Raw genomic sequence first — 27423 nt, 5'->3', positions numbered from 1 at the left:
ATGAGAGCAAACTAATCCCGTGGTTTCATATATCTGCTGCCAGAAGAGCTGTCCCAGTAGCACGGTGACTAATAAATGGACCCACTGCTGAGCAAGCCCCAAGCTCTCCAAAAGCTCAGGTTCCTAACACAAGCTTAGACTGAGCTGGAGTTGACCTCTGGCAGCAAGAGCAGCACCTTGGCAGGGGCAGCTGCCAAGATCCCACAAGCTTCATGTCGATAAGACACTGTCTGCAAGGCTTTTGCAGTACCTCCTCCTCAGCTGCTGCTGAGAAGGAGGGAGACCTGCACCTGGAGCCCAACCTCTCCTGATGAGCTCCTCCAGATATGGACCACTGATTTTAAGAGATACATTTGCATGTTTTGGCATTTTTCCAAGCAGTTCACACACTTTATGTAACAAACTGAGCCAACATTTGGCAAAGGAGCACTTGAATGACCACAACACTTACGTTCCCTCTCCTCCCCCGCAAAACCTAGGAAATTATGACCAGGTCACTGCTCCCAGAAAGTTGCTTCGTGCAAGAACACAACTGTTTGTCAGAATGACAGCCTTTTTCAGATGGGTAGGGTAGTGCTTCGGATTACCATGACATGGACTTACAGCCACCTCCTATCAACTCTCAGGTCAGGCCCCCTGGTTTTCGTGCAGCTGCGTGTAGATGAGCCACAAACATAACCAGAACTTAATTCAACATACTGCTGTGCCAACATCTTGACATTTCAGATGACATCTTCACAAGAGACTTTATATCTGCACTAATGCAACTATCCTCTCCTGCAAATTTGCTTTGACATAACACGGAACCAAGTCATTAGTCTGTCAGACATCTGTCAATCAAAGCCTTTCCTGTAAGCCCTGCTCAGACAGTGATCCATGGCCCCATCAGCTCAGACTTCCAACCCTTCCTTCTTTCCTGCTCTAACTGCATTGTAGAGCTCTGAATCAAGTTAAGGGCTCAAGCACTTCCAGGCAGGACTGATCTGTCTTCTCACGCACAGGCACAGAATCAGCTTCCACACCTTCTGAGCTGAACCGATGTTTTCACAAAAAATTATCTGCTGTAACCTTGACATCTTCCTCCAAAGCACCTGGGGCCATCACCACCTATATAAAAAATTAAAACATCAATTGCCAGTCTCCCAGGCTGCAGGCTGTAAAGCAGCCGAGGGATCACATAGCAATCTGTAGATGAGCTACATCGCCCACGTCTCCCTTCGGGAGACTGCAGCCATTACCATTTGCCTTCTTGCTGTTTGTTTGGTCTGTTTATAGCCACCTCAGACACTCCTGAAGCTGATTCTCTGAAATCTCACTCAAGAAGAACTCAGATACCCTTTGTTCCCCACAGAATTTAAGACCTTTCCTGCAGTTGCACAACACCAGCAGTGATGTGCTACCCCTCCTCTGTTGTCAGGCAGTAAATTCATCTGAGCCACAGTTAGAGAGAAGCATCATCTTTGGCTCTTTCCTCCATCAGTATCTCACCTCTGACTTTTTACCATTTTGACATGGCCTCAGCACCACAGAGCAGCCTGTGTTTCTAGCCCATCCCTTCCTGGGACTGAACTGATTCCACTCAGAGCTTTAAACGCAGCACAGCCAAGTTGTGTTCCATGAGGAGCCCCTCAACTAGGCAGCCCCTTCCTAATCTGTCCAAAAGGCAAGGTAACCCCTCCTCATCTGCCTGCATCCCCAATAAGCTTTCTTGCCCCTCCAAAGGCAGACTGCTCTAAGTCACTCTGTATCCTCAGAAGTCCAATGCAGGACATCAGCCCAGAACCCAGTGCAGGGGTTAAGGGAGAGGCAACAAATCACTCAGAAACTAAAACAAATAGGGCAGAAAACAGTCTCATGCTATAGTTGAGTAAAAACAAGATGAAAGCACTGACAGGCTGCTGATCAGCAATACCTGCCAGGAAACCCAAACACCATCATTATCTAACAAGGGGCAGGACCCAAACAAGGGCTGAAGCTGCACTAGAACTGAGAAGCTGACCTCAGCTGCTGCTTGAAGTTTAGCTAGGAGAAGCTATGAAGCAGGTCTCTGCCTGGTAAAGGAGGCCAGAACAAACAGCAAAGAGCCTCTGCTGAACCCTGCAGGAAGCCAATGACCACAGTGTTTGTTTGCCACCATGATCTAGCAGGCTATGGAAGTGCCATCATTCTTCCAATAAATGATGTTTTCCTGGAGCTTGTTTTAACAGGACAGTTGATGAAACAGCCACAGACAGGGGTTACACCCATACAGGATGCAGGATGAAGCACCGAGATGAGCAGGACAGCATTTTGGACACTCTTCTGCTGCTGCACGAGAAGTCAGCATTCAGAGGACAGCAATGGTCTATACTTTCCTCAGGTCTCACCTTGCCTGTAGACTCTGCCTTCTCTGGCAGAAGAAAGCTCTTGGGGCCAGTCCTGCTGCACAGTCCCAGCACACGGGAGTCAACTTTTCACACAGGGCTCCAAGATGTCAGGAGAGTGACAAATCATCATTGTGTGAATAATGATAAAAGGTCCCTGCCACATTAAGGCCTGGCTTCTACACCCCCTGAGTTCAGACTGAACCACTCTCGGAGCTCAGGATGGATTTGAAGCATGGCCACACCTTGGGACCATCAAGTGGCCTCTCCTTGCTTGGTAGTATAGTAAAGAAGCTGCACAGGAAAGGATCTATGCTGGTCCCCCTTCACATAGGAGAATACCATGAGCTCCACCAAAAGCACTCTTGAAGTCAGTCTGGAGCTCTGCAACACCCCCATACAAGAGAGGACATGCTGCCCATGTGGTTATGTTGAAATAGAAGCCCAGCTCCAGTCTTCTTGGGGCCTAAATTTCAGCACCACAGTGATAAATTGGAAAAGAGATGGGTAGTACAGCCTCCCCTGCTCATTCCTCCATGAAAGATGTTCTGAACACCTCAAAGCAATGGCAGCCTGCAGGGGAGAAAAAAGATCCTTGGGATAATGGAAAAAAAAAAGCACACACTGCACGTAGCCTGGTGTACAGGTGTACAGAAGACAAACTCCATGGACAGATCCCATTCCTCCAAGCGCACACCACTATTTCCAGGGCATCCCCGTTCCCAGCTGTGCCAACTGCACAGATGGAGGCACAAATACCCACAGAGCGGTGGTGCTGAGATGTCCAGTCTCTGGAAGGCCTCTCTCAAAGATGCCCACAGGCTTGAGCCAACCCTGCCACTCCTCAGCCTCATCCCAGCTACAAGGTGACACATCCCACTGCTGAATTTCACCCACCAATCATCTCTACAATACTGTCAGGTCAGAAAGAAAGCAGCTTTCTACACTGTTGCTGTGGAAGCAAGGAGAAGTGGTAGCAATAGGAGGCTCATGAACACTAACCTAAGGGTAAAGACATTCCTGGTTCAAGATGCTTTTGTGCACTTCTTGGGCTCTGAATGCTTTTTGCAGAAGGGAGTTTTGCAGACCAATAGTAAAGCCAGTTGATAATCTACATTCCAGTCCCAGACTGAACTCTGCTGCTTAAAAGCATCACCACTGTTCAACTGCATCAACAGCTTTTCATCCTCCTGACAGAATATCAGACCTCTGACAGGCCTCAAGCTGTGGATGACTCACCAATCTTTTGACAGTAGAAATCTGGGTGACTTAAGTTTGGTTGCCTCAAACAGATTCCACTCAAGCACAGATCCATGCTCACAGCACTGGAGCAGAGGAAAGCAGCTCCAGGTCCTTCACTGACACCTTGTGTCAGAAGCAGGAACTGGATACAACAGTGACCGCCAGGCAGGTTCCAAACGCTCCCAGCTCATGTGTACTGCACAGGGCCTCGGCTGAGAAACAACCAGAGCACCAGGACTTTTGGAGCTGAAAGAAGGGATTAAACGTGTTATTTCTAAAGGGTTTAAGAGAAAGCTTAAATCGAAACAGTTCTCACACACCCCCTCAATCCTGGACATGTTTTTCTCCACTTCTTAAGGCCAGCTCAAGAGCCTGCCTCACCACAGACAGCCCATTTGGCTCTCTGACTGAACAAGGGAGAGCTTAGGTCAGGTTACCTTGTGATCAGACAAACTGAGGCAACAGGGGATCACGCAGAAAAGCATGATTTCCTCCCTTCCAGCAGTACTCAACTGCCAGCCTAAGTCCTGAAGCAGACAAAACAATCCCTTTACACTTCCAGACTGATCTGGGCACATCAGAGGGAGCCAGCACTTCAGACCTGGAAGCACAATGTCCTCCAAGCAGCCAGATAACCAATTCCTAGGGCCAGACCCAGAACAGCCTTGGTCCTTCAGGCTTTCTCTATGGCCAAGGCAATCACTTGCTCCAGGATTGGAACTAACTGCAGAGTCAGATACATGAGAGGCAGCAATGAAGGCAAAACAGAGAGTAGGGAAGAATGTATCAGTAATTTATGCCCCAGTACTTATTTTGGCTGCTAACACATCAGCCACTGCCTGAATTTAGTGCATGAGCATCCGGGAGACAAAAAAACACATTAAAAGTCTGTGGAGCGCAGAAAGAAAGTACTGAAATGGGAAAATCAGCACTAAAAGGACAGAGGAAAGAAATTGTTTGACCAGAGACCTATGTAAGTAATAAAGAGCAATGCTCCTTTGAACAAAAATCCCTCTCCAGAAGCACGCTAAGGAGAGGCACGGTGAGCCAAGTGAAGGAGGAACAAGACTGGCAGTGAATTTGGAAGAGCCTTTAGGTTGTGAATGAAGTATGACCAAGAGCACAGCAGCGGCCACCACCAGAGAGCTGCTGGGGACAGAACAGCAACAATACCATAACAAACATAGAGGAACTTCAACATGACTCATTCTAAATGCAGCCAACACCACTCCAAGGGAGAACTAGGCTTAAGCAGCTTGGTTCAGAAACCAAGAAATGGAGAGAAAAGAGAAGCTCCAAGTGCAGAAAGACTCCAAAGAGGAAGTTATCTGCAGGAAAGGTGAAAAAGTCACAGTTCAGGACATGCTGAGACTTGTGACTACCAAGAGAGCAGAAGTCACCCAAGCTCTCCTTCAGTCCCTGGGCTCCACAGCAGGAATAACAGTGACTGCTGCAAGCAAAGAGCTGCAAAAAAAGAAAAGCCGAAAAGGAGCTTCTGTCCTAAGTAAAAATATACTGGCAATTTTTAAGGTAGAGACTGGAGCACAACACAGCACTCTGTTCCCATTCTATTGTTATCTAGAGTGAGCAGCTCCATGTAACTTGCATCCAGGGTTCAGCTGGCCAGGGATTCAATGTCAATTAACCACTCAGTAATGATTGTCTAGATAAAACTGATGCTTAACGAATTTTTTTAGAAGAAAAAATGATCCAAAAATTATAGTTCCACAGATCAAAACAACATCTCTGGATACATGTGTTTCTAGTTTATTTCAAGATAGGCCTGGTTTTAATCTTTGTGATTTGTGATGCAGGTCCTGTACACCAAAGAGTGAAAACTGCTAAGCAGGTCACTGATCACAGGAACACCAGCTAATGAAGATGATGACCTGACCACAGGTGATCACTGAACTGCAGAATAGTTTGAGTAGGAAGGGACCTTCAAAGGCCACGTAGTACAATTGCCTGCAATGAGCAAAGATATCTTCAACTAGACCAGGCTGTTTAGATCTCCATTCAAACTGGCCTTGAATGTTTTCAAGGATGGGGCATCCACCACTTCTCTGGACAATCTGCACCAGTGTTTAAAAGATGATGGCTGGAAAACAGAATTAGCCTCGAAAGAAATCTCAAGATCACAGGCAACAGATAACGCACTGGTGAATTTACTCAGATGTATACTCAGATGGATTTTTTTCCACTAGTAATCCCTCAATAGCAGGTACTTTCCTAGGTGACCTGAGCTTCTTAAAAACTAATCATGGATATCAGGATCTTAGATTATACCAATAACCTTATTCCAGGCCTTAAAAAGGCTTCCTGCCCTTTAGGGAGTGAAGGCGCAAACACGTCTCACCAGCAAGGCCTGTCAAAACCCACCAGGCTCCCAAAATCCGCAGGGCACAGGGCACAGCTACACAGCCACCGCAAGAAAGCAGTGGGAGCCCAAGTTCCCCTACACCGCTCTATCAGCTGCTGCAATCACACGGCCGGGGTGACCGGGAAACTGAGTCAGCTGAGCGGGGTGGGGGGACAGGACGGGACACCGACTGTGTCCTCAACCATGGGGTGAAGATGGAATAACGCCTCATAAACGCCGCTATCGGCTCTTTTCCCCACTACCAGGCAGCCCCTCGCCTCCCCACAGCCCCCCACCACCTCCCCTCAGCCCACAGCCCGGACATTCCCCTCAGGATGGCGGGGGGGGGGGCCTGTTCCCGCTTGTCTCAGGCCTCCACCGCTACTCACCTTCCAGGCTCTCGCACTGCACCAAATTCACGTAGTCACCTTGCCGGAGTACCCCCGCCTTAAAGCCGCGCACGAGCCCTTCCAGGTACCCGTTATCCACGTTAAAATAGAGCTCCGGGAAACACGACATGGCGGCAGCGACGAGACGGCAGCGCTACCGCCCGCCGCCTCACGTGACTCGCGGCGGGTCACGTGGCCGCGGCCCCTTCCCGGCAGCCATTGCGAGGCGGGAACGGCCTGAGGCGATGGCGGCCGCCATAACGCCCTGCGTCGAGCGTGAGGCTCCCCTTCACTACACCCGAGCCACCATGAGCGATACAGGCAGAAGAAGGATACACAAGTAAAGTTCGCAGTGCCGCCTATTGCCGAGACACCACTTCTACTAGTCAGGAAATACCTAGCCAGTTAAAGGGCTTGGTCAGGGGCTGCTCTGTAAAAAAATAAAATAATTTTGTTTGATGTAGAGGTGTTGAAAAATGTGAGATATGTCAAGGTTATGTTAAGGCAGGATGTTCTTTCATGTAAGACCTCTGTATACTTTCAAGCCTAATCAGGAAGAAAAGAGACTTAATCAGTGAAACAGGCAGCAGCCGGCATCCCTCAGTCAGGAATATCTAGAACAAGCTTTAAGGATGTAGTAAGTCAAGACGTTGATAAATGTCTATGTGTACGTTATCAACCTGGTGAAATACTCATGGTCCATGATATCCTAAAGCTGAACTACCTTCATTAACACTAAAAATCATGCCTGCTGGTCAAAAAGACCCTGCCCAGGTGAAGATGTTTCCCCTGAGCATGAGTAGAAGTTAGCTGGGGTTATGTGATTTCTATGGAAATTACTAACCAATCTCAATAGAGAAAATTACTTAATAAAGGAAATTACTAACCCTGAACGTCTCTTTGTTAATAATGGCAGGGAAAATCCAGTGGGGTGTGCTGGATTTGTGGAATAGCACCGAGCAGCCAGGCTGGGGCAGCTCTGAAATAAACAATCCGTGTTTCTCTGGAGTGTGTCAGTATCGGTTCAGTGCACACCAACAAACAAACCCGATCTTGTGGGTAACAGCAGCATAGCCAGAACATCACCTGGGGTACCCCTGCTGTTGAAACACCACTTAATGTAGTCAGGAAAGGCACATCTGATTTTATGTGGATGTGTTCTGGAGTGTCAGCTGTGTGGACACTGTGCCCAGCTGTGCAAATGCCACCCTCACCTTGCTGCCACCCTCTCTCCCCTGAGAGCCCGAGCAGACACATCACACCATTCCCACACTGCAGTGGCTTTTGCAAAGGGCTGGTTTATTGGAGCTACAGAGAAGGAGGCACACACAGGGGCGAGGAGCTGGCAGCCCCACAGGCGCTAGTTCTTGCCGCAGGGGAAGTTGGTGCTGATTTTCCTGCAGTAGCAAAAGGCGTTGAAGAAGCGGCAGTAGCAGGTGGCACAGGGGTCACAGCAGGGGATCTGGTGGCCGAGGCATGACTCCAGGAGACGGACGCAGCGGCGGGGGGAGCGCTCCTCACGGCCCTCAGCCTGCAGGTCTGTGGATGATACCTGCAGGGGAGAGAGGAGGAAGAGGAGGGGAAGAGCTGGTCCTGGACCACTGTGCCAGCAGTAAAGAACTGCGTGGGAGGGAGCCAAGAGTGGCTGCTGAAACCTGATGCTGCCAGCAGCAGTGGCTTCTGTCGTGTTCAACTCCAGGCTCTGTTTTCTGTTGGAAATCACTGCTGAGCCCTGTGGACTTTCTGTAGGCATTGCTGCCTCATCCACAGTGTCTCAAGACCTTTCTGCAGACGTTTATTTTGAAGCACTACCTGGACTTTAGCAAATGGTGCTGTGCCTTCTGCCCAAAGGGAGGCACCAGGGGCTGAGCCAGGCAACACAGGGCACTGCCCAGCAAGCTCCTGGGCTGCACTTGAGGTTAATTAAATGGATTACAGAAACACAGGCTTGGACCACTCTCCTTTGAGTGCTGGAGCTCCTTGCACATCTGGGTAGCCTTAGCTGATCCCAGCTCCTCAGGTGATGGACAGGTAGCCCCAACCCAGGAAGCACCATGCTGGGCTCTAAACCCACCCAGCCCCAGGGATACAGAAAAGGCTGCTGTGGCCTCAGGCCACCTCACTCCTTAGGGTTGTCTGTAAGAAAGCTCAGGGAGCCATACCTGTGGTTCCAGCAGGCTGCCTCTCTGCACAAGGTCACCATCAGCTTCTTGGACCCCCAGGGCCATCTGCTCAAACCCCAGCCTTGGGAGAGCTCCTGTGAGATACAGAGAGGCTGGACAAGGAGGCTGCTGGAGGGTCAGCTCTGATTCTTCTCCCTTTGCTCATGTGTGTCCCACAAAAAAAAAAACCCACTCCCTGTGAGCTGTTCTCACCAGCCAGGGTCAGGAGCAGCTATGCTGCTTTACAGCGATCCCCTAACTCTGGGTGTGGGTTTCCCAGTTCAGTTTTGGGGTCCTGGGTTTTCCAGAAAGCAACTGGTGGGGGTCAGTGAAGAGCAGGTGGCCACAGGACTCACCTGCCGGCTCTGCAGACACCTCCTTGGCTTTCCTCTGCAGGCTGGTGTGGCGGGCTCTGTCCACCCCCTCCAGCCCGCCGCTTGCCTTCTGCGGGTGGCCACAGCTGAGGTCAGCAGTCCTGAGATCCAGGACAGCCTGGATCCCCTGCAGCAGCCCACAGCACAGCAGCAGCACGTTCAGCATGGTCCTGGGGGAGGTGACCTGTGCAGATGGGCCTGGCCAGCATCAGCCCACCTGCTGGCAGCCTGGCCTGTCCCCTCCACTGCCATCACCCCCTGCCACCCTGAGTGCCATGTCAGTGAGGGGCAGCTTCTCCCAGCACAGCCACCACTCCCAGCTGTTTGTTCCCTTGGACTTGAGAGTCTTTTTTTGGGCCCATAAACACCTGGGAACAGGAGTCCCCAAAGCTCTCTCCTGTGCTGTGGGGCATTCCACATGTGAGCACATTCATGATCTTCCCACAGAAAGGGGTGACCAGCAGAGAATGGACTGAGCTTTGATCTTTTTTGCAGCAGTTTGGGTTTTTCCACCCCCCACACAGCAGCCATCAGACCATTGAGGTGCACAGTGTGTGGCGAAAACATGTGACACGGTTCCTGCCTGGCTCTGAGCCTGAAATTGCCACTAGAATCTCGGTGCTGGGCAGGGAGAAAGACCACAGCACACACAGCTCAGGAACAGGAGAAGCTGCAGGGTCAGGCTGTGGGCTTTGGGGGCCTGAAGGCTCTAACAAGTAGGTTAGAGCTCCTTAGGGAGCAAAAGGAAAGGAGCCAGGAGCTGGTATTCCAGTTGCTGCTCTCAGCCAAATCCTGGGACAAAGCCTGCTGCTTGGGCAGCCTTGAGGTTCCAAACCCGGCTCCAGCAGCCCAATGCTGGCCACTCCTTATCTCCCCATCCCACAAAACCACCCAGCTCTTTGCTGACCCCTCTGCACTGTGGGGAGCCCCACAGCCAAGGGCGTCACATCCCACACGCCCCCAAGACCCTTCCCATGGTAAGCACTGACCTCTCCAAGCAGAGTGGGGGATTGCTGTCCACTGCTCCGCTGAGCTCGCTGGAAGTGCCACTACCGCTCTCTGTCTCAGTGTCCTCCTCCCCACATGTTTACTGGGATTTATATCAGCTTTTTATTAATTAAGTGCTGCAGCCACATGACTTCACTAACTACCACATAGGTGGGAGTCTCTGGAAAACGGGCTTTGTCTGGATAGAGAGGCAGCCAGTGGGGTGATGTATGGGAGGGGGGACTCCTGCTTTGTGCCTTGCACAGCTGCAGAAAGGAACAGATTCCTGTTAGCTCCAAACTCACAGGTTTTTTGGAAGTGATCCCCACTGTCCTTGCAGCCCGATTCCCTTCCCAGCCCAATTCCTTTTCCAGCACCAAAGCTGCAGCCTGAGGACATCTCCTAGTTCCCAACTACAGAAATAACAGGGCTACAGACTCCCCATCAAAACCATGCCAAATCTGACTAGTTTTCAAAGGGAATGTTGCCTATCTGTATCTCCTGGTAAGCATCCACTCCTTGTGCAGAGCCTCCAGAAGTCCTCCAGCTCCTGACCACATACCATCTGCAGATTCTCCAGGCTTCCACCTGTGCTAACTGCATCTTACTCATGTCTCATTTGGAAAACCTGCATGCCCCAGAGCCAGGCTCCTTTGGGGAACACTTGTGGCCTTGAGTGGCTTCAGCCCTGCAAGGAATCGGGGGAATAAGAGATAACAGGGAGAGATCAGCATGCTCTGACACACCCAGCAGGGAAGCTGACAGCCCAGGATCTGCCCTCACCAGACTGTTCCTAGACCAGGAGGAGCCCCGAGGCCTGCAGGTCCCCAGCAGAGCTTGAGCCACTGCTCCTGCCTGGAGCAGCACCTCTGGGGCTCTTTGCAGGCTTCCTCTGCTCCTACATCCCCTGTCCCAGCATGATCTGATTCCTGCTGCATTTGAGGGACAGGCTGAGCAGGCACAGGATCAGTGAGGAGCTCATGGGTTATTTTCTGCAGCTGCAAGTGGCTGCTGGAAACACTTATCACCCATCTAGGTCCCCCAATGCACAACACCCAGTCGGGATCCCCTGCTACAGCACCTGGATGCCTCCTGCACCCCACATGCCTGGACAGACTCATCTTGGGTGAGAGACAAGTTTGGCAGCCCTTTCCATTCCCACGGCTCAGGTGGGTGCCGAGTGTCCCATCCAGCCCCAGCTCCTCCATTCCTCCGCCCTGGGGACACCAGCCCCCGCACGGAGCCCTCAGCACAGCTCATTAGGGCCTGTTTGCAGCCGCGGGCCAGGACTTCTGGGAAGGCATTAGCGGGAACGAGGGCGGCCGCGCTGAGAGCTTTTTAATCTGCAGGAGCAACATCTGCTTTGTGCGCATCCCGATGGCCAGTAACGAGCTAAATGAGGCGGCCGGCCGCTCGCCGGGCCGCTTCCAGGAAAAGACGGCTTAAAGCGAGGGGGAAAGGGGGGCCAGGGCTGCGCTCCCGGCTCAATGGTTCAAGCTCTAGCGGGGGTGGGAGCGGGTGATGGAGTAGGTTCAGTGGCATGGCAGAGATGCCCGTGAGCGGGCATCCCGGGCAGGAGCCTCCAACGCTGGGACCCTCCGGAGACAAGCCCAGGCTGGGGGCTCTCCCTCTCCTCCTGGAAGCACCCAGGCAGGCGAGCAGCTCATTTAGCTCATCAGCAGCCCACGTTACCGCTAAGGCCAACCGAGTCCCTGCTACCCCAAACAGGCAGTAACGAGCCGGGCCGCGGGAGCTGCCGGGGCAGCCTCTCAGGAGGTGCGATGAGCATCGCTCCGGCCTCAGCCCCACCGGGCCGGGCCCTTTAAGGCGCGATCCCGGAGCTGCCCTGACGTCAGCGGGGCGGGCGCGCCCGGGCACCGCAGCCCCGGCGGTCGCAGCTCCGCGCCCCGGTGAGTGCGGCTCCGCCGGGGCGCACCGGGTGACAGGGGCTGGGGTGGGTATCGGGGTGCCCGAGGCGCTGGAGGAGCAGCATGGGGGTGCCCAGGGTGCTGAGGTCTGGAGGTGAGGGCACGAGGGTGGCACGGATGTTGGGGATTGGAGATGGGGATACGGGAGGGACAGGGGTGCTGGAGACCTGAAGGTTGGCGTTATGGGGGTGGTCCGGAGCGCTGGGGACTGGAGATGGAGATGTGGGGGTGCCCAGAAGTGCTCGGTAGTGGAGGTGAGCATATTGGGGTAGGCAGGATGCCGGATACCTGGAGGTTGGTATTACTGGGGTGCCCAGGATGCTGGGGTCTGGGAGTATGGGGTGACAGGGGTACTGGCAATTTTGAAGGTAGGGGTATGGAGTACTTAGGCTGCTGGGAACCAGGAGAGAAGGGGTATGATGCTGCTCAGATGGTGATGAGGGACTGGAGGCAGGAGTATTGGGGTGCCCAGAGTGCTGCAGTTCTGGACACCTGGAGGAGAAGGTATCAGGATGTCTTGGGGTGTTGGGAAGTACAGGGATGTATTTGGATGTCCAGGATGCTGGGAACTGAAAGGGGGGTGTTGGAGTGCTCAACATGCTGGGGACCTAGACATGGGGATTATGGGGTGCCCTAGGATACTGAAGAGATGGAAGATGGAAGTATTGAGATCTCCAAAGTATTAGCAACTAGAGATGGGGATACAGAGGGTGGTCTAGCTCCTGGGATGGGGACTGGGAGGTGGAGTATCAGGAGTGCCCAGGTTGCCAGGACTTGATGTCCTGCCAGTGCTGGTGTCAGTTTTGCTGGGAGACCTGGTATTCAGGAGCATCCCATCCCTCACCCCACATTGCTCAGCATCTCCTCCATGCCACAGCACCTGATGCCTGTCCCCCACCTGACAACACCGCCATGGCCGGGGCACAGGGCTGCGGCGAGGGCAAGATCGCGGGGCTGTACGACCTGGAGCGCACGCTGGGCAAGGGCCACTTTGCAGTGGTGAAGCTGGCCCGGCACGTCTTCACGGGGCAGCGCGTGGCCGTCAAGGTGATCGACAAGAGCAAGCTGGCGGGGGAGGCGGCGGGGCAGCTCCTGCAGGAGGTGCGCTGCATGAAGCTGGTGCAGCACCCCAACGTGGTGCGCCTCTACGAGGTCATCGACACCCACGCCAAGCTCTACCTCATCCTGGAGCTGGGCGACGGTGGGGACATGTTTGACCACATCATGCGGCACGAAGGCGGCCTGGCTGAGCCACGGGCCAAGCACTACTTTGCCCAGATCGTCCACGCCATCTCCTATTGCCACAAGCTCCACGTGGTGCACCGCGACCTCAAGCCCGAGAACGTGGTCTTCTTCCAGGAGCAAGGGGTGGTCAAACTCACCGACTTTGGCTTCAGCAACCACTTCCAGCCTGGCAAGATGCTCACCACCAGCTGTGGCTCCCTAGCCTACTCGGCACCAGAGATCCTGCTCGGGGATGAGTACGATGCCCCGGCTGTTGGTAAGGGCTGTGGGGTGCCCTGGGGACCTGCCTCCCTCCTGTCCCTTGCCTGGAGCATGGTCCTGCCAGCTGAGTACCACCTCCCACTTGGCCCCTTACACTAGGAGCACACAGCAGCACTGCTGTCCCTGCAAGGAGCAAGCCTGTCCCTTGGGTGTTTGGCTGCCCAGCCTTGCCCTGGCACAGCAGGGTCCTCCCTGTAGGGACCATCCCAGCATCCACAGAGATCACATAAAGCGGTGGTTGCCAGAGAGGGAAAAAAGCCCAGGCAGGCTGTGAGCCTGGCGTGGCAGCCGCCAGGAGAAGCAGTGTGAGGATACAGCTGCCAGCAATCTGGCACTGGTGGTTATTTGGCGGGGTGAGGCCGGAAGGAAATCTGCTCTGGATGCTGCTGTTTGGGTGGAGGAGCTCTGAAAGTTTCCTTTGCTCCATCCCCACCCTGAAAACCACTTCCTTCCCACTGCTCCCAGTGCTCTTCCTCCCCTGGCCAGGGTGCAGGGGTCTGGCGAGACTGTCCCAGGGCACAGGAAGCTGGGCTGGGGGCTCCAAGAGGCTCAGCTGTGACAGAGGGGATGCGGGGGGGAAGCAGGATCCGAGCTGGCTGGTTGGCTGGAATTAGGGCAGGAGGATTTAGTGAAGCAAAACACAAGCCCTTAAAGGCAAAAGCCCAGTGTTGGCTCAGGGAAAGGCGGATCCCAAGCTGAGAACAGGGATAGCTTATGGAGGCGGTAGAAAAATAAGCTGGTGGCGCTGCAAAGGGAAATGAAGGGAGAAAACCAACGCAGATGAGAAATTTTCAAACACTTGACTTAAGCAGCTGAAGGTATTAACAGAGCGCCCCAGGGCGTGCTCAGCATCCTAAACCCGAACATCTGCAGGAATTTGTGTTCTGGGCGGGAGGAGCCAGTTAAGATACTTCTGGCTCTATCCCTGTCCCCAGGACAGGGCAGCAATCCTGTTCCAGCTGGTCCCCATACAGCTGGAGAGCCCAGATTGGTGCTATGTCCCTCTCTGATTGCTGTAGTGTCTCCTAAAGCACAGCCCAGTGCCAGGATGGTTGTGGTGGGGTTTGGGAATCAGGAAGGTGAGGAATGACACGAAACAATGCCGTGGGTGGGTGTGTAATCGGGGGGAGTGGGGAGGGGGCCAGAGCTCAGGGCTGGCCTTCCTGTCCCTGCCTGGAGAAGGTGATGACACCTCAACTGCTTTGGTGAAGTCCCTTGAGACCAGGTTGGATGTGGGGACAGGAAGGTCCTTCCCTGCCTTGGTGGGAATATGGTCCTGCTCTCCATGGGACAAGACCTGGGAGCTGTTACCTCCAAGGAATATCCCAGTGAGCACTGGTCTCTGCTGGAGCAGTACTGGGGGCTGGTGGGGCAGCCCCTCCCAGGGTGTCTGGGGTGGAGAATCTCATGAGCCATGGTGAGGTGAGTGCAACCCGAACTGCAGCTGCTGCTTCTTGCAGACATCTGGAGCCTGGGAGTCATCCTCTACATGCTGGTGTGCGGCCACCCCCCCTTCCAGGAGGCCAACGACAGCGAGACCCTCACCATGATCATGGACTGCCGCTACACCATCCCCCCGCACGTCTCGGCACAGTGCGCTGAGTGAGCACCACCCCCTCACTGTACCCCCAGACCCCAACTGGCTGCCCCCTGGGTGCCCCAGCCCTGGCAGATGCCTGGGAGCTGAGGTGGGAAGAGAGGGCAAAGCTGCTTACTTTGGGGTTCACATAGTGCTGCAGGGTTGCAATGCCACTCCTTTCCCCCAGTCTCATCTCCAGGATGCTGCAGCGGGACCCGAAGCAACGAGCGTCCCTGGAGCAGATCGAGGGCCACACGTGGCTGCAGGGGGTGGACCCGTCCCCTGCCAGCCGCTCCCTGCTGCCCCTCACCTCCCACAAGCGCGTGTCCGAGGAGGAGCACGAGATCATCCTCCAGGCCATGATGTGCGGGAACATTGCAGATCGGGACACCATCCAGGAGTGAGTGACGGGATGCAGGGATGGGAGCCCCAGTGAAGGGCTCTGGGGGTCCCTCCAAGCATGTCCCCTGTGTGCTGATGCAATTCCCTCGGTCCCACACAGGGCGCTGGAAGCCGACCGTTACAACCACATCACAGCCACGTATTTCCTGCTGGCAGAGAGGATGCTGCGGGAGAAGCAGGAGAAGCAGGGCCACCGCCTCAGTCTCGTTTACAACCTGGCCAAGGAGGTACAGAGCAGGTGAGCGCCTCTGCTGCCCCCTGTCCCGTGTACCCCTCCCCATCATCCTGGGTCCCCACTGCAGGGTCTTGGCTGGCCCTCTGTCCTTTTCCTTGGCACAGCCCTGTGGCGCCCAGCTGAGTAACGACACCTCTCTTCCCTTCCTCAGGCCTAGCTTGTCAGACACATTTGGCTCTGTGGGCAGTGCCGGCGGCCTCCTGCCCTTCACAGAGACAGGAGGCCTTGCCGGGGCATCCCGGCTGCCCTCTGGAGGGGACATTGGCGGCCGGCAGCCCACCAGGACCCTCCTGAAGGTCCCTGCCGTTGACACCACCATCACCAAGAGCACCCCGGCCCTGCAGCAGATCTGTGAGGAGGAAGAGGAGGACGAGGAAGAGGAGGAGAGGCCCAGTGCAATGGAGAGGAAGAGCAGCTCTCTGAACCAGGAGCAGATGCGAGCCTTCCTGCGCACCCACCGCCCGCCCGGCCGCGGGGAGGTCTGGGGGCCGGGGGTTGAGCTGGGGGGCCGGGGCGGGCGCTCGGGGGTGGCCTGGGCTGGGAAGGGAGTGAGTGGGGGCCGGGCTCCCCCAGTGCTGCGGGGAAATGGAGCTGAGTCCCCAAGGAGGGAGGAGGACATAGAGCCTGAGGTCTCCTCAGCAGAGTTCTCCAAGGAAAGGGCAGCCATCCTGTCACCCCAGAGCAGCTCGGCTGGAGTTTCCCAGGTACTGGGGGCACAGACAACTCCTGCCCCCCTCTCAGGTTCTGCAGACATGCCCCCAAGGCAGGGGGAACAGACAGCCCGGCAGTCAGTGGAGAGCTCAGGCCCTGAAGGGGGTGCAGAAAGTGTGATCAAGCTGGACCCAGGCAAGAGCAAGGGGGGCAGCCTGCGGGACAGGCTCCTGCAGTTCCCACTCTGTGAGAAAGCCCTGGCCTTCAAACTCCGGCCAGGCTCCAAGGAGAGCCTCCTATCATTGGGGCAGTTCAACTGCTGCCATGTCATTTAAGGCCCCAGGACTGGCCCTGCCATGGGGTCTTGGGGGGCACCCACTCCCTTGCCTTTGGTCTGTGGTGGCTGTGGGGCTAGCGGGTGGCACAGTGCCCTGCTTTGTCACCCGCGGTGGCCACCCTGCCAGCACCCACCCCTGGTACCCGCTGTGACAGACCATCCCCCAGACAGACCTGCCCAGGGTGAAGCAGACTGGGGTCCATCCCCTCACTCGTCAGTGTGTCCCCAAACGTCTGGGGCAGCTCCATGACTCTGCCGGGATGGGATGGACCATGACACTTTTTTAACTACTAGAAATAATTTTTTTAAATAGTCTATTTTAATGTAATTAAATAGAGATTGCTATATCCCCCCAGACCCCACAGTGCCCCAGCCCCACAGTGTGCATGGCCCGGGGCTGGGCTGCCCTGCCTGCAGCCCCTCTGCCAGTCCCAGCCGGGGCCAGGCACAGCCTGGCCCGTGACCCCAGGCTGTCCCCTGGGCTCTCCCTGCAAATAAGCTTCCTATTTATTATCTCTTTGTTTTCTTGCTGGCAAGAAATGAATGACGATGGAGGCGTGGGCCGGAGCTCGGCCTGAGCCATGGTGCATGCACGTGGAAGGATTGGAGCCGCTGGGAAGCAAAGTTTGTCAGGACAATAAAATAAACTTGTGGGTTGATGTGGGTGCAGTGTCGTTGCAAAAACATCACTGTCCCCCAGTCAGGGGGCCAGGGATGGCTTCCCTGGCACCAGGGGTGGCTTTAAGGGAGCATCTGCCTAAGGTGAGGTGGGCAGGGGCCCAGAATGGAGCTCAGGGCAGACACAGATGGGAGTAAGGACCCGGAATATAAACACCCAAAGGTGAGAGAAGGCCTGGGCATGCCGGAAGGCAGGTGGATGGTGCTTCACATCCCCATGAGAGTCAACCACACTCAGCCCCAGGGTACCCCCAACAGCTTTCCCCACTCTCAACCTGGAGGCACCCCTGAGCCCCCAGTTTCAAACCCAGTTCGGACTTCCATCCTTCTAGCTCTGCTGTTCCCCCTCCTTTCAGGTGCACACCCCCCCCCCCCCCCATAGCTCCCTTGTCTGTCATCATCCAACAAGATCTGAGTGAGTGGAAGAACAGAGTGATGCCATGGGGGTCTCAGGTGGGATGGAGCCAGCTCTGAACAGCTTGGGGAGTTGGTGATAGGAAAAAAAGAAAGAGGGGGGTGCCCTGGGGACCCTGCAGCCTGCACAGGGCCGCAGCAGCAGGAGGGGATGGTGCTCCTGCCCACAGGTTCCCTTTCTTTATCCTAAAGGATAAAGCCACCACCTGAACAGGGGCTTGAACCCTGGACCCTCAGATTAAAAGTCTGATGCTCTCCCAACTGAGCTATCCAGGCTCACATTTGGGCTCGGGGGGGGGCATCTCTGTGACAGGCAGGGGGGACCCCGCTTTCCTGCGGCATTGCAGGGACAACGTGGGGACCCCACTTTGATATTTCCCACTCCCACGCCACCCCAACGAGGCTGCCAGCGCAGGCCAGGCTCAACACCCGGCTTCTGGGCATCTCCCTGGGCACTGATCAGGCACGGCGATGCGCCCTGGGAAGAAGCCGCTGCCGCAGGGATGCGCAGGCGGGGAGGGGAGCAGGATGCTGCGGGAGCGGCTGTAAAACCTCCGCCGCCCCCAGAGGGAGGCAGGAGGATCCTGCCGGGGGACAGGAGCAGCAGCGGTGGCTGTGGCCGTGCAGGGGTCCGAGCTCTGCTCTGCGGCTGCAGAATCCGAGTCCCAGAGGCGCTTTTGGAGGAGCCGGGTTAAGGAGGGAGGCGGCTGTGGGGAGCTGGGTTACAGACACAGAGCCCGCGGTGGGCACCTAAAGGTCACCCCACACATTCTCTTGCCCTTCCTCCCCATTCTTCAGGAAGGGACCCTTTTGCCCCACAGAGAACCCACCCTGCCAGTCCAGCCTTGCTCAGCTAGGAAGGGAGATTAAAGCCGACCCCAATTGCAGACGGGTGGGGGAACCCCAGGGACAACCTGCAGAGAGCCCCGTGGGGCCTCTTCAAACACCTCATGCGCACTAATTGGCTTCATTAGAGCAGCCAGTGATGGCATCAGCCCCTCTTTTGCTGGGGCTAGGGACAGCACTAATGAGCCGGGAAAACGGCGGCGTCTGGCCGGCTCTGAAGGAGAGAAGAGAGCCCGTACGCTCGGTGGGAGCGTGTGTGGTGTCGACTGAACAAGAGCACAAGCTTAATGATCCTGATTAATTGGAGCCCGCTGCTTTTAACCCATGTCTGGAGCTGTGACCGCACCGGTGCGCAGCCCCACGGAGGCACCGCAGCCCCCCGAGGTGTACCGGCCCCGGGGTGGACACACCCGCACAAAGACATGTGGTGGCCCCTGGATGCCACAGAGAGGCACCAGACCCTACAGACCCTTCAGAGAGGTGCTCGGAGGCTGGACCCTACAGAGAGGGACCGTGAGTCCCCCGCCCGAGCCCCGCGAGCAGGAAGCTCTCGGGCACGTTTCTACCGCTGGTCCCTCCGATCCTTTCTGTCCCTTTTCAGCCTCCGTTAGCTCGGCCCATGGGGGGCGGAGCCCCCACCCACTCGGAAGGGCCCGACCGGGACCACGTGGGGCGGGACCACCTGTTGGCAGCGTCATGGCGTCGGCGCCCAAGAGGTTCAAGGTACTGGGAAGCCGGGGGCTGCTGGGGAACTGGGGACACACCGGCTCTTGGAATGGTGGCGCTGAAGGGAGCCGCGATCGGCCTCATGGCTCCTTCCCCTTCACCCCATGTTTCCATCCACAGGCGGCGGTCGAGAGCGGCGCCCAGGGGAAGAGTAGTGCCGACCCCCTCTCCGGGTTCCTGGCATGGTGCGGGCGGGCCGGGGTGGAGCTGAACCCCAAGGTGAGGCACAGCGGCCCGGCCCGGGCAGGTCCTAGGTCCACCCTGTTCTCTTCGCTCCGCCCCTCACAGCTCCTTCTGGCCCCAGGTCCGCCTGAGCAAGGAGGGCGCAGTGGCGGGGTACGGGATGTTGGCCGCCGAGGAGCTGGAGGCGGGAGAGGTTCTGTTCACCATCCCTCGCACAGTGCTACTGTCCCAGCACACCACCTCCATCCACGCACTCTTGCAAGAAGGTGAGTGCAAGCTTCTTGTGTCACTCGTGTCTGCTGTGCCTTTTAAAGGAATAAATGGGTCTGTGGTAAAACCTCAGTTCCTGATTTGCACAGGATGCTGTAGGGCTGTTTTGACAGTAGGTAGGATAGGGGAGGGCTGGGCAGCCCCTCGCTTCCCTAACAGCTGTGCTGGACAGGGAGAAAAGTCCATCAGTGCAATATCTCCAACTTCTAAGTGACAGGCTCCTGTACTGTGCTGCTTTCCTTGAAGTGCTGATAAGAACAGTTCCTTGGTTTCTGAAGGCATGCAGAGCTTCAGGCTGAGGTGGGCAAGGCTGTGGGTCCTGGGAGAGCTCATCTCTAACTCCAGAGAAGCAGTTTCTGGTCCTGGTTCAGCTCAGGACAAACCCAAGACAAACCAGAATAAAAGCTCAATAATCCCTGGCTCCAGACCGAAGAGACACAGAGGCTTGTCATATCTGAAATGTGTAACAACTTAGGTTTTCTCCATCCTGTCTGGTTCTGTAGCCCAGGAGTCCCTGCAGAGCCAGTCCGGTTGGGTCCCTCTCCTGCTGGCCTTGCTACACGAGTACACAGCCAGCAAGTCGCACTGGCAGCCGTATTTCTCCCTCTGGCAGGACTTCCGGAGCCTGGACCACCCCATGTTCTGGTAAGGTGAAAGCAAGGGGGCTTGGGGAAGCCCAGGCTTACAGCTGAAGGCAAGCACAGGCCAGGGGCTGCTGAGTATTGTCCTGGGAAGGGATGTGGTCCTGCTGGGTGACCCCAACCCTCTGTTCTAGCCCTGTGCTGGCACTGGCAGGAGCCTGAGGGGCTCCTGGATTTGCATTGCAGGCAGAGCTGGAGAACAAGGACCTGGAGAGCATAGGGAAGCTAAGATTTTTAAGGAGGAAGGAGTAGACCCTTGTCCCTAGCACAGATGGAGAAGAACCTGTTTTTCTTGCAACAGGCCTCAGGAAGAGCGAACAAGGCTCCTGCAGGGTACAGGCATTCCAGAAGCTGTGGACAAGGATCTAGCTAACATCTACCAGGAGTACAACTCCATCATCCTGCCTTTTATGGAGACCCACCCTGACATCTTTGATCCCAAACTGCACACTCTGGAGTTGTATAAGGAGCTGGTGGCATTTGTCATGGCTTACAGGTGAGAAGTGAGGGCTTTGCTCCAGCAAGGAGCACAGACAAGTAAGTAGGAGTACAGGCTATGTCAGACGTTGCTGTTGCACAAATCTAAGTGTAAAATGAAGTTTGCCCTGTGCAGCTCTGTGTACCACTGGCTTATCTTAGCTTTCAGGAACCTTTGGAGGAGGAGGAAGAAGATGAGAAGGGGCCAAATCCTCCCATGATGGTGCCTGTAGCAGATATTTTGAATCATGTGGCCAACCACAACGCCAACCTGGAATACTCTCCTGTGAGTGCAAAGCTACTGCACCAGGCATTGTCACACCTTGCTTCTGTTTTAGTAAGACCTTTGGGAATGGGGGGCACAGCAAGATGGGGTCTCAGCTCACGGCAGCAAGTCTGGCCTGGATCTCGTTAATACAAAGCCCTGATGCATGTTTGGTGTTCATTAGAAGAAGCTTGGGGTCATCTGAACTCTGTGAAAGCCCCTGTTGAGCAGTTGGCTCAGCACAGCTCAGATGCTTTCCTATCCCTGCTTGCAGCAGTGTTTGAGGATGGTTACAACGCAGCCTGTGGGGAAAGGACAGGAGATCTTCAACACCTATGGGCAAATGGCCAACTGGCAGCTGCTGCACATGTATGGCTTTGCAGAGCCCTACCCTGGCAACACCCACGACACTGCTGACATCCAGATGGTGACACTGCGCAGGGCAGCTCTGCAGCGTGAGTGGCACCCCAGCCCCTCTGGGACTGGATGGGGTAGGGATCTCTATTAAACAGGGATAACATGAAAAATAAGCCTGTTCCACAGTATCTCAGGGGGTGGGGCCATGCCTTGTTTTTTTGCCTCCTGTTTCCCCTTCTCCATTCACCCTCCGCCTCCTCCACTGCCATCCCAGCTGTGTTCACAGTTCTGCTGTCTTCAAAACAGGTGCCAAAAGTGAAGCGCAGCAGCAGCTGGTCTCAGAGCAGTGGGACTTCTTGTGCCAGCTGGAGATGGTGGGGGAGGAAGGCGCCTTTGTGCTTGGCTGGGATGAGGTGCTGACAGAGGAAGAGCTGTCCGTGACCCTCAAGGTAAGAATGGCCAGGTGAGGGAAGAGCTGCAAAAGGAGCACAGAGTGCAGCTGGGCAAAGCAGCAGTGCAGAATGGCTCAGTGAAGGGGACAAGCACCTGAAGGCAGTTTGGCACTAACAGTCCTGTGTGAACAGTGGTAGAGGGTGTGGCTGCCAAGCTCCCAGGTGATGTTAAGTCATCTTCCTCTCCTGAAGTTGCCATCCATGTATACTCACATATTTGTCTTGAATGGCTCCATGGCCACTACTGTTCTAGAAAGCTGTCACAACTTCGTAGGTGACAGCTGAGATGTTTTAGAAGACTTACCAATAGCCAGATTTGTTGTTTTAATGTTCTTCTAACCCACAATTACTTGCACTTAGGTATCTAAGCCAGTTTTAGTCTTTTAGTGCAGCTGAGAAATAACTCACCTGCTCCACCTGGCTCTTCTGTTCCACAGAGGAGAAAGCCTGATGTACTCACACTGCCAGTGACTTATCCCTTTGCCTGGGTCACTACAGGTGCTCTGCATGTCAGAAGAAGAATTCAAGGAGTATAAGGAGCAAGATGGCTGGGAAGATGACAGTGAGGAAGAGGAGAACTCTACCCTTTCAAATGAGGCCCTCTCCAGACTTAAAACCCCTTGCAAGAAGCTCCTTTATGACAGTGTGCTGTTGACCCTGGAGTCCTATGGGGCAGACCTGAAAGCAGAGCAGGACTTGCTAAATAACAAGGAGGCTTATGAGAAACTGAGTCGAAGGGAGCAGCAAGCCCTGCATGTGCGCTATGGACAGAAAAGGATCTTGCATCAGCTGCTAGAGCTGGTACAATAGAAACCTCAGTGTCCCTGGACAGGACCTGGCTGGGGCTGATCTTGAGGGAAAGGTCAGCCTCTGGCCATCTCTTTTGTAGCAGAGAGAATAGATGGCAAGTCTGACTACGAGTCCATTTGTCCCTCATACAGCGGACAGATTTTTAGCTACCTCTACATAAAGAAGTATATTCACAGCACAAAGGTGGTTTTGAGTGGCCTTTTTGTACCATGAGAGCTCTGGAGCACAAGTACCACCTTTTTCCAGAGGCCTTAAGAAACCTAGCCATCCTAATGGCTGTTTGAGGAAGGCAGACATACACTGCCAGAACACCAGAGGATTCCCTCATTCAGCATCAGAAATTTAAGGCAAGATCTGCTCCTTGTCTGGATTAAGAGGGCAGAAATGCAACTGGTAGCTCTTATGTTGGAGAGATTCAGAGTATCTGCCAGGAAGACCTGCTGACAACACTAAACTCTTAATCTGTACATATTTTATGTTGAACATTTTCAAGAGTACGAGCCCATCTAGCTGGTTTTCATGTAGGCTCAATATAACAAATATTTCCTTTTATTTCCACAAGATATTTCTGCGTGGGCTTGAGACTACTCTGGAGGAGCACTGTCACAGTTGCACAGCTGCTGCAGGCTGAGAATTTCATACACACCCTCTCCTTGATGCAGTTCTAGCCTGAACTCACTTTGGTTTTGCATGACAAAAGACAGATGGTTGACAGGCCAAGCTCTATTTAATAAAAACAAGTTTTCTTACCTAGCCCATGCTTTCTACTTCAACAGGGTGTGAAGTCCCATCTAAGAGTAAGGGGATTGTTGCAGTTAAAGAGTATTGCAGACAACCAGAACCCACAGTGTACTGGTGACAAAGCTCAGCTACAGCCCTGCCTGTAGTGTAGGGACAGGGTGATTTAACAGTACTGAGGGGAGCTTGTTCCGGTTTCCCAGATGGGACAATAGTGAATTTGACCAGGATCTCACTGCCTCTAACCTTCATAGAGATGTTGTTAGAATTGGTATTTTGGTATCCTGTGTCTCTCCAAAGAAATCATATTGGAAAACGTACATGTCAGAGTATTACATTTGGTATCTTGGTTAAAGTTTGGGGTTTGGGTTAAAACTTGTTTTTTTAGATATGCACAAACTTGGTGATGACCAAAGCCTATAAAAGGTTTGAACACTGTGTAACAAGACTTTGTTATAACTACTGTTTGTAATGTTTGCCTGCATGAACATTGCAAGTTGCACCTCACTGGAGAAGGGCATTTTGAGAACTTCACTTCTAGACTGTATTTTTGGACCATGAGGAAGCTTGGCGGGGGTTCGCTTACTAAAAAGTTGATTATGTAGTGGCCTCTGTATCTATTAGAGAATTGGGGAAAACAGCATCAGAATGGATCCTGCAATTAATGTTACTTTGTTGCCAGGAAGGAAAATGGGGAAAAGTACCACATGTTGATCTGTTCTTTGCATTGCAGAATAATGATAAGGCTTTGAAGGAATGGGATTGATGACAGCAGACTCATGTTTTAGCACCAGAGAAATAAAAAGAAAGTGTAATTAAGAGAATGAGGTAGACAAGGGAAAGGAAAGGGGGAAATAAATCAGAAAAGGGATGGTAAATTTGGTTGATTGCTGTGACAGGGTAGGTGGTAATGTAAGGGAATCAGATTTCAACTGGTAAATTCTCATCTAGTAAGAAAAATTCAATGTACTTACTGTAAGCAGAAGGGGCACTGGAAACAAATGCCCACAGAACCCAGGGCATAGGTAATCCTCAAAGACTGGAGACACCACAAGTAGAAAGACTGCTTACACTCAATTAGGATTTAGACTGAGAGGCAGCTGAGAGCTCCAAATAATCCCCAACAGAACTCCTGGTCACAGTAAATTTGGGGAATGAAAAGGTTGAATATCTAATAGAAGTGCAACTTAGATGTAAAGGAGTCTTCAGTAAACAAAGCACATATAAAGCTGGAACCATAGGGAAAAAGGAAATAAGGCCATTATTCCAGCCACTCAAATTTGGAATTGTACAGAGTTTTAAAAGATTTCTGTACATATCCAAATGCCTAATCTTATTATTAGGAAGAGAATTAAGTAAATTAAATGAAAAAAAACCCCAACTTTGAGAAAGGATAGATCCAAGAACATAAACCAGGAAAAAAAGCCCTGAGGGCACAAGTCTTTATGTTACATGATCCAAAAGAGCTTCTTTACCAGAGAGGAAGAGATACCCAAAAAAACAGAAAATGGGATGACTCCTCTCATGTAGGTGACTGGCACTCCTGCAAGATCACAAGAAGCAAAACTGGTATTAACCCAATTAAAACCAGGCACCAGATGAGTAAGATGAAAACAATACCCTGTTAAATTGGAAGCCAGAAAAGGACTAGAGCCAAACACTGAAAGATTTACTAGCTTTGAGTTGTTTCAGGAATGCCAGTGAGTTTAATACCCCAATTCTCCCAGTTAAGAAACCACACTCAGATGAGTATCAGCTAGTTCAAGATTTAAGAGCCATAAAGCTTGCACACAAGATGTGCATTAACCACATAAAAAGACACTGATCAGTGGTTTAGGGCATTAGACTTGAAAGGTATTCACTTAAAAGATATCCTTTCGTATCCCACTGGATGCCAGAAGTCAAGAGCTGTTTGCATTTGAAGGGGAGAATCCTCAAACAGGGCTGTCAATTAGGCTGGACTGTTTTACCTTAGGGATTTAAGAACAGCCATACAATTTCTGGAAAACAATGTAAAACTGAGTGTTCTTGGGACTGGAATGGAAGGCATAGTAAAACATATAGTGAAGAAGAAATGAGAACTGTGTCCAAAGTTCCAGCTTCAAAAGGCTCAGTTTCAGCACAGCTGCTGACCTGGCAAAGAAATGCCATGGAATTGTAGGACCTAGCAACAATCTGCTCCTTGACACAGAGGTGACTAATGCCTGGAACAGGAAGAGAGAGAATTCCCTCCAAGCTGCCACCCACTGGCACAGCTGGCTCAGCGATCCCTCAGAGCTGTTTTTTCCTCTATGCAGTGAATGCAATGCCAGGTATGGAACCTCTTAAACCCGAGTAGGAAATACTGACCTCCCTGTGCACACCAAAGCAAGTCAACTAAAGCAGTCAGCTTTAACAAGCTGATATGTAAAATGAAAGAAGTGAAGCTCTATTTCCTAGCATCTGCTAGGTTAAAGGACCTTGCAATATTATTAACACTGAAGCTGCCTACCCTTACAACAGCTAACCACAACCTTGGGCAGATTCCTGCTGCAGAGAGATGACAGCAGGGTGGAAAGGCACTAGAAATGAAACTGATGGGCTGTCCACACTCTGTATACCTCCACTGCAGTCTCCTGTCTGAGAGGACAACTCTGCTCATGAACTTGCACCTAAGCCATTTCTGTTTCCACACAACTGTCCTTTCTGATGCACTTCAAAGCAAGATCCTGTCTAGTCATTACATCTGCCCACTGACCTCGTGCTAGAGAGCAAACCCAGTTGCTTTCAACAGGCAGTGCCCAAAACACACTGGAAAACTGCAGGCTTTGGATGGGTGGAACAGGCTTTGGAAGACATCAACTGGCCAGGATAAATTGGAGAGAATAAGCACAGTGGCACGTGCTGCATGTCATGACTTTAATGTGTAACTACAGTATGCATACATACAAGAGTGGGAGAACTAAAGCCCAAGAACTAGAAAGGCTACAAAATACAACACGTGGACCAATACTTTACAAAACATTGAAAATCCTTACAAAATGGGCTGTATTGGTCCTTTGGGTTTTTTGTTTTAATTTTTTCTTTTTTTTCCTTTTTTTCGTTTTTTTTTTTTTACAAACTTATACTGTGTGGTCACAGGGGAGGGTGGAAAAAGTTCTAGATTTAACCCCTCATCTTCCAAAATTTACAACTGTCCAAAAAAAAAAAAAGAAAAAATAATAAGAAGGAAAAAAAAAAAAAGAAGCTATAGGCCTGGTCTCTGGTTTATTTACTGGAAACAGCTGACCCTAACCCAAAAGGGCCTGTTTCTTCTTCAACAAAAAGGTGGCATTCTCTGACTACCACTCCACTTGCTGTCTATCAGCATTCCATAAGGGTGAGGGGAAAGCAACACTGGACCTTAACCCCTCCCTCACCCCCCTCCTGTACTCCACAGAATTCCCATATTCCAAACATATCCACTTTTTTTTTTAAAAAACAACTTAGTGATTTAAAGGTCCCCCATTCACATAAAGAAAAATAAGTTACTGGCTTTTCAATATTCTTTGGGAGTCTGGGAATGTCAGGACAAGGAGGTCTGCCCTAGACAAGTGCTTGGCATCAGTAGCTGCCCCTTTATTACAAGATGGACAGGCACCAGTTACCCACCTGCCTTTTACACAATTTGCACAAACCCAAAAGTCCAGACAAATGTTTCTGTTCCTTGTATTTACACTAGTTCAAATGATATTCACAGCATCTTCTGAAGTTTGGCCAAAAGTCAAAAAATTTGTTTCAAACTTTGGAACATGCCCACATAAGACTTTCACCCAGGGTCTGTTGTGTCTACCCAATCAAGGGGGCTGGGAAGGTCAGGAGGAGCCTTACAGAGTCTTCAGTCAGTTGATGAGACGGGACCTCCAGGCTGGCACTCTTACAATGCAGGATGCAGCTCATCTAACTGGCACCAGTCCCTTCCATAACTTGCTGGGCCTGCTTCTGCCCCATGCAGCACTGTGCAACTGACTGGAACAACCTGCACATAGAAGCAAAGCAATGGTAGGTGCATTTATGACAGCAAATGGATGTGA

General features: G+C 52.8%; 4 protein-coding genes and 1 non-coding gene across 16 annotated transcripts in view; 1 reads left to right on the top strand and 4 right to left on the bottom strand.

The window, feature by feature from the left end:
- Positions 1-6535, bottom strand: part of ATP6V0D1 (ATPase H+ transporting V0 subunit d1) — a 34170-nt gene extending 27635 nt beyond the window's left edge. The window contains exons 1-2 of one of the 2 annotated variants that reach the window (XM_058845895.1): positions 6354-6492; positions 3603-3851 (exon numbers count right to left, since the gene is read on the bottom strand). In XM_058845895.1, coding sequence (XP_058701878.1) covers positions 3603-3678 — 76 coding nt within the window. In that variant the 5' untranslated portion in view covers positions 3679-3851; positions 6354-6492. Of the gene's footprint in view, positions 1-3602; positions 3852-6353 lie in introns of both variants that reach the window. The other variant, XM_058845894.1, reaches the window with a different exon arrangement.
- Positions 6536-7637: 1102 nt separating this feature from the next.
- On the bottom strand, positions 7638-15242 carry AGRP (agouti related neuropeptide). Of its 3 annotated transcripts, none has more exons than XM_058846130.1 (4): positions 15026-15242; positions 8872-9073; positions 8516-8610; positions 7638-7905 (listed from the first exon to the last, which is right to left on the bottom strand). In XM_058846130.1, the coding sequence occupies exons 1-4, from the start codon at positions 15236-15238 to the stop codon at positions 7714-7716; spliced, it is 702 nt and encodes a 233-aa protein (XP_058702113.1). In that variant the 5' UTR covers positions 15239-15242; the 3' UTR covers positions 7638-7713. The 3 variants fall into 3 exon arrangements, with proteins under 3 accessions (XP_058702113.1, XP_058702112.1, XP_058702111.1); XM_058846129.1 differs by having other exon boundaries at positions 8872-9059; positions 15026-15072; XM_058846128.1 differs by lacking the exon at positions 15026-15242 and adding an exon at positions 9879-11761.
- A 2567-nt stretch (positions 15243-17809) lies between these two features.
- On the bottom strand, positions 17810-17882 carry TRNAK-UUU (transfer RNA lysine (anticodon UUU)). Its single transcript has one exon. It is a non-coding gene; the product is annotated as a tRNA-Lys (tRNA).
- A 219-nt stretch (positions 17883-18101) lies between these two features.
- Positions 18102-26596, top strand: SETD6 (SET domain containing 6, protein lysine methyltransferase). Of its 2 annotated transcripts, none has more exons than XM_058845549.1 (10): positions 18102-19175; positions 19299-19397; positions 19483-19627; positions 20135-20276; positions 20574-20768; positions 20912-21035; positions 21292-21469; positions 21678-21820; positions 22322-25168; positions 25314-26596. In XM_058845549.1, exons 1-9 carry the CDS (start codon positions 18777-18779, stop codon positions 22631-22633), a joined length of 1737 nt encoding a protein of 578 aa, XP_058701532.1. In that variant the 5' UTR covers positions 18102-18776; the 3' UTR covers positions 22634-25168; positions 25314-26596. The 2 variants fall into 2 exon arrangements, with proteins under 2 accessions (XP_058701532.1, XP_058701531.1); XM_058845548.1 differs by having other exon boundaries at positions 18104-19175; positions 21289-21469.
- CNOT1 (CCR4-NOT transcription complex subunit 1) overlaps positions 26270-27423 on the bottom strand; it is a 54809-nt gene continuing 53655 nt past the window's right edge. For 7 of the 8 annotated variants that reach the window (XM_058845540.1, XM_058845539.1, XM_058845541.1 and 4 more), the window contains exon 49: positions 26271-27368. In XM_058845540.1, the coding sequence (XP_058701523.1) occupies positions 27290-27368 (79 nt within the window). In that variant the 3' untranslated portion in view covers positions 26271-27289. Of the gene's footprint in view, positions 27369-27423 lie in introns of all 8 variants that reach the window. The other variant, XM_058845545.1, reaches the window with a different exon arrangement.

Source organism: Poecile atricapillus, chromosome 10 (genome assembly GCF_030490865.1).
Source record: "Poecile atricapillus isolate bPoeAtr1 chromosome 10, bPoeAtr1.hap1, whole genome shotgun sequence".
Lineage (NCBI taxonomy): Eukaryota > Metazoa > Chordata > Aves > Passeriformes > Paridae > Poecile > Poecile atricapillus.
The sequence above is the reverse complement of the archived record's forward strand: the minus strand, read 5'-3'. Positions and strand labels throughout refer to the sequence as shown.

What these genes read in the sequence shown, in the direction of transcription:
- AGRP (XM_058846130.1), bottom strand. Translation starts at nt 15,238, where the DNA reads ATGATCTCGTGCTCCTCCTCGGACACGCGCTTGTGGGAGGTGAGGGGC. An exon ending in AGCACTATGTGAACCCCAAA is followed by an intron (nt 9,074 to 15,025) that starts GTAAGCAGCTTT and finishes CCATCTGCACAG; the next exon opens with GTCACCTCCCCCAGGACCAT. An exon ending in GCAGCCTGCTGGAACCACAG is followed by an intron (nt 7,906 to 8,515) that starts GTATGGCTCCCT and finishes TCTCCCCTGCAG; the next exon opens with GTATCATCCACAGACCTGCA.
- SETD6 (XM_058845548.1), top strand. Translation starts at nt 18,777, where the DNA reads ATGTCTGGAGCTGTGACCGCACCGGTGCGCAGCCCCACGGAGGCACCG. An exon ending in GGGTGGAGCTGAACCCCAAG is followed by an intron (nt 19,398 to 19,482) that starts GTGAGGCACAGC and finishes TTCTGGCCCCAG; the next exon opens with GTCCGCCTGAGCAAGGAGGG. An exon ending in AGCTGTCCGTGACCCTCAAG is followed by an intron (nt 21,821 to 22,321) that starts GTAAGAATGGCC and finishes GGGTCACTACAG; the next exon opens with GTGCTCTGCATGTCAGAAGA.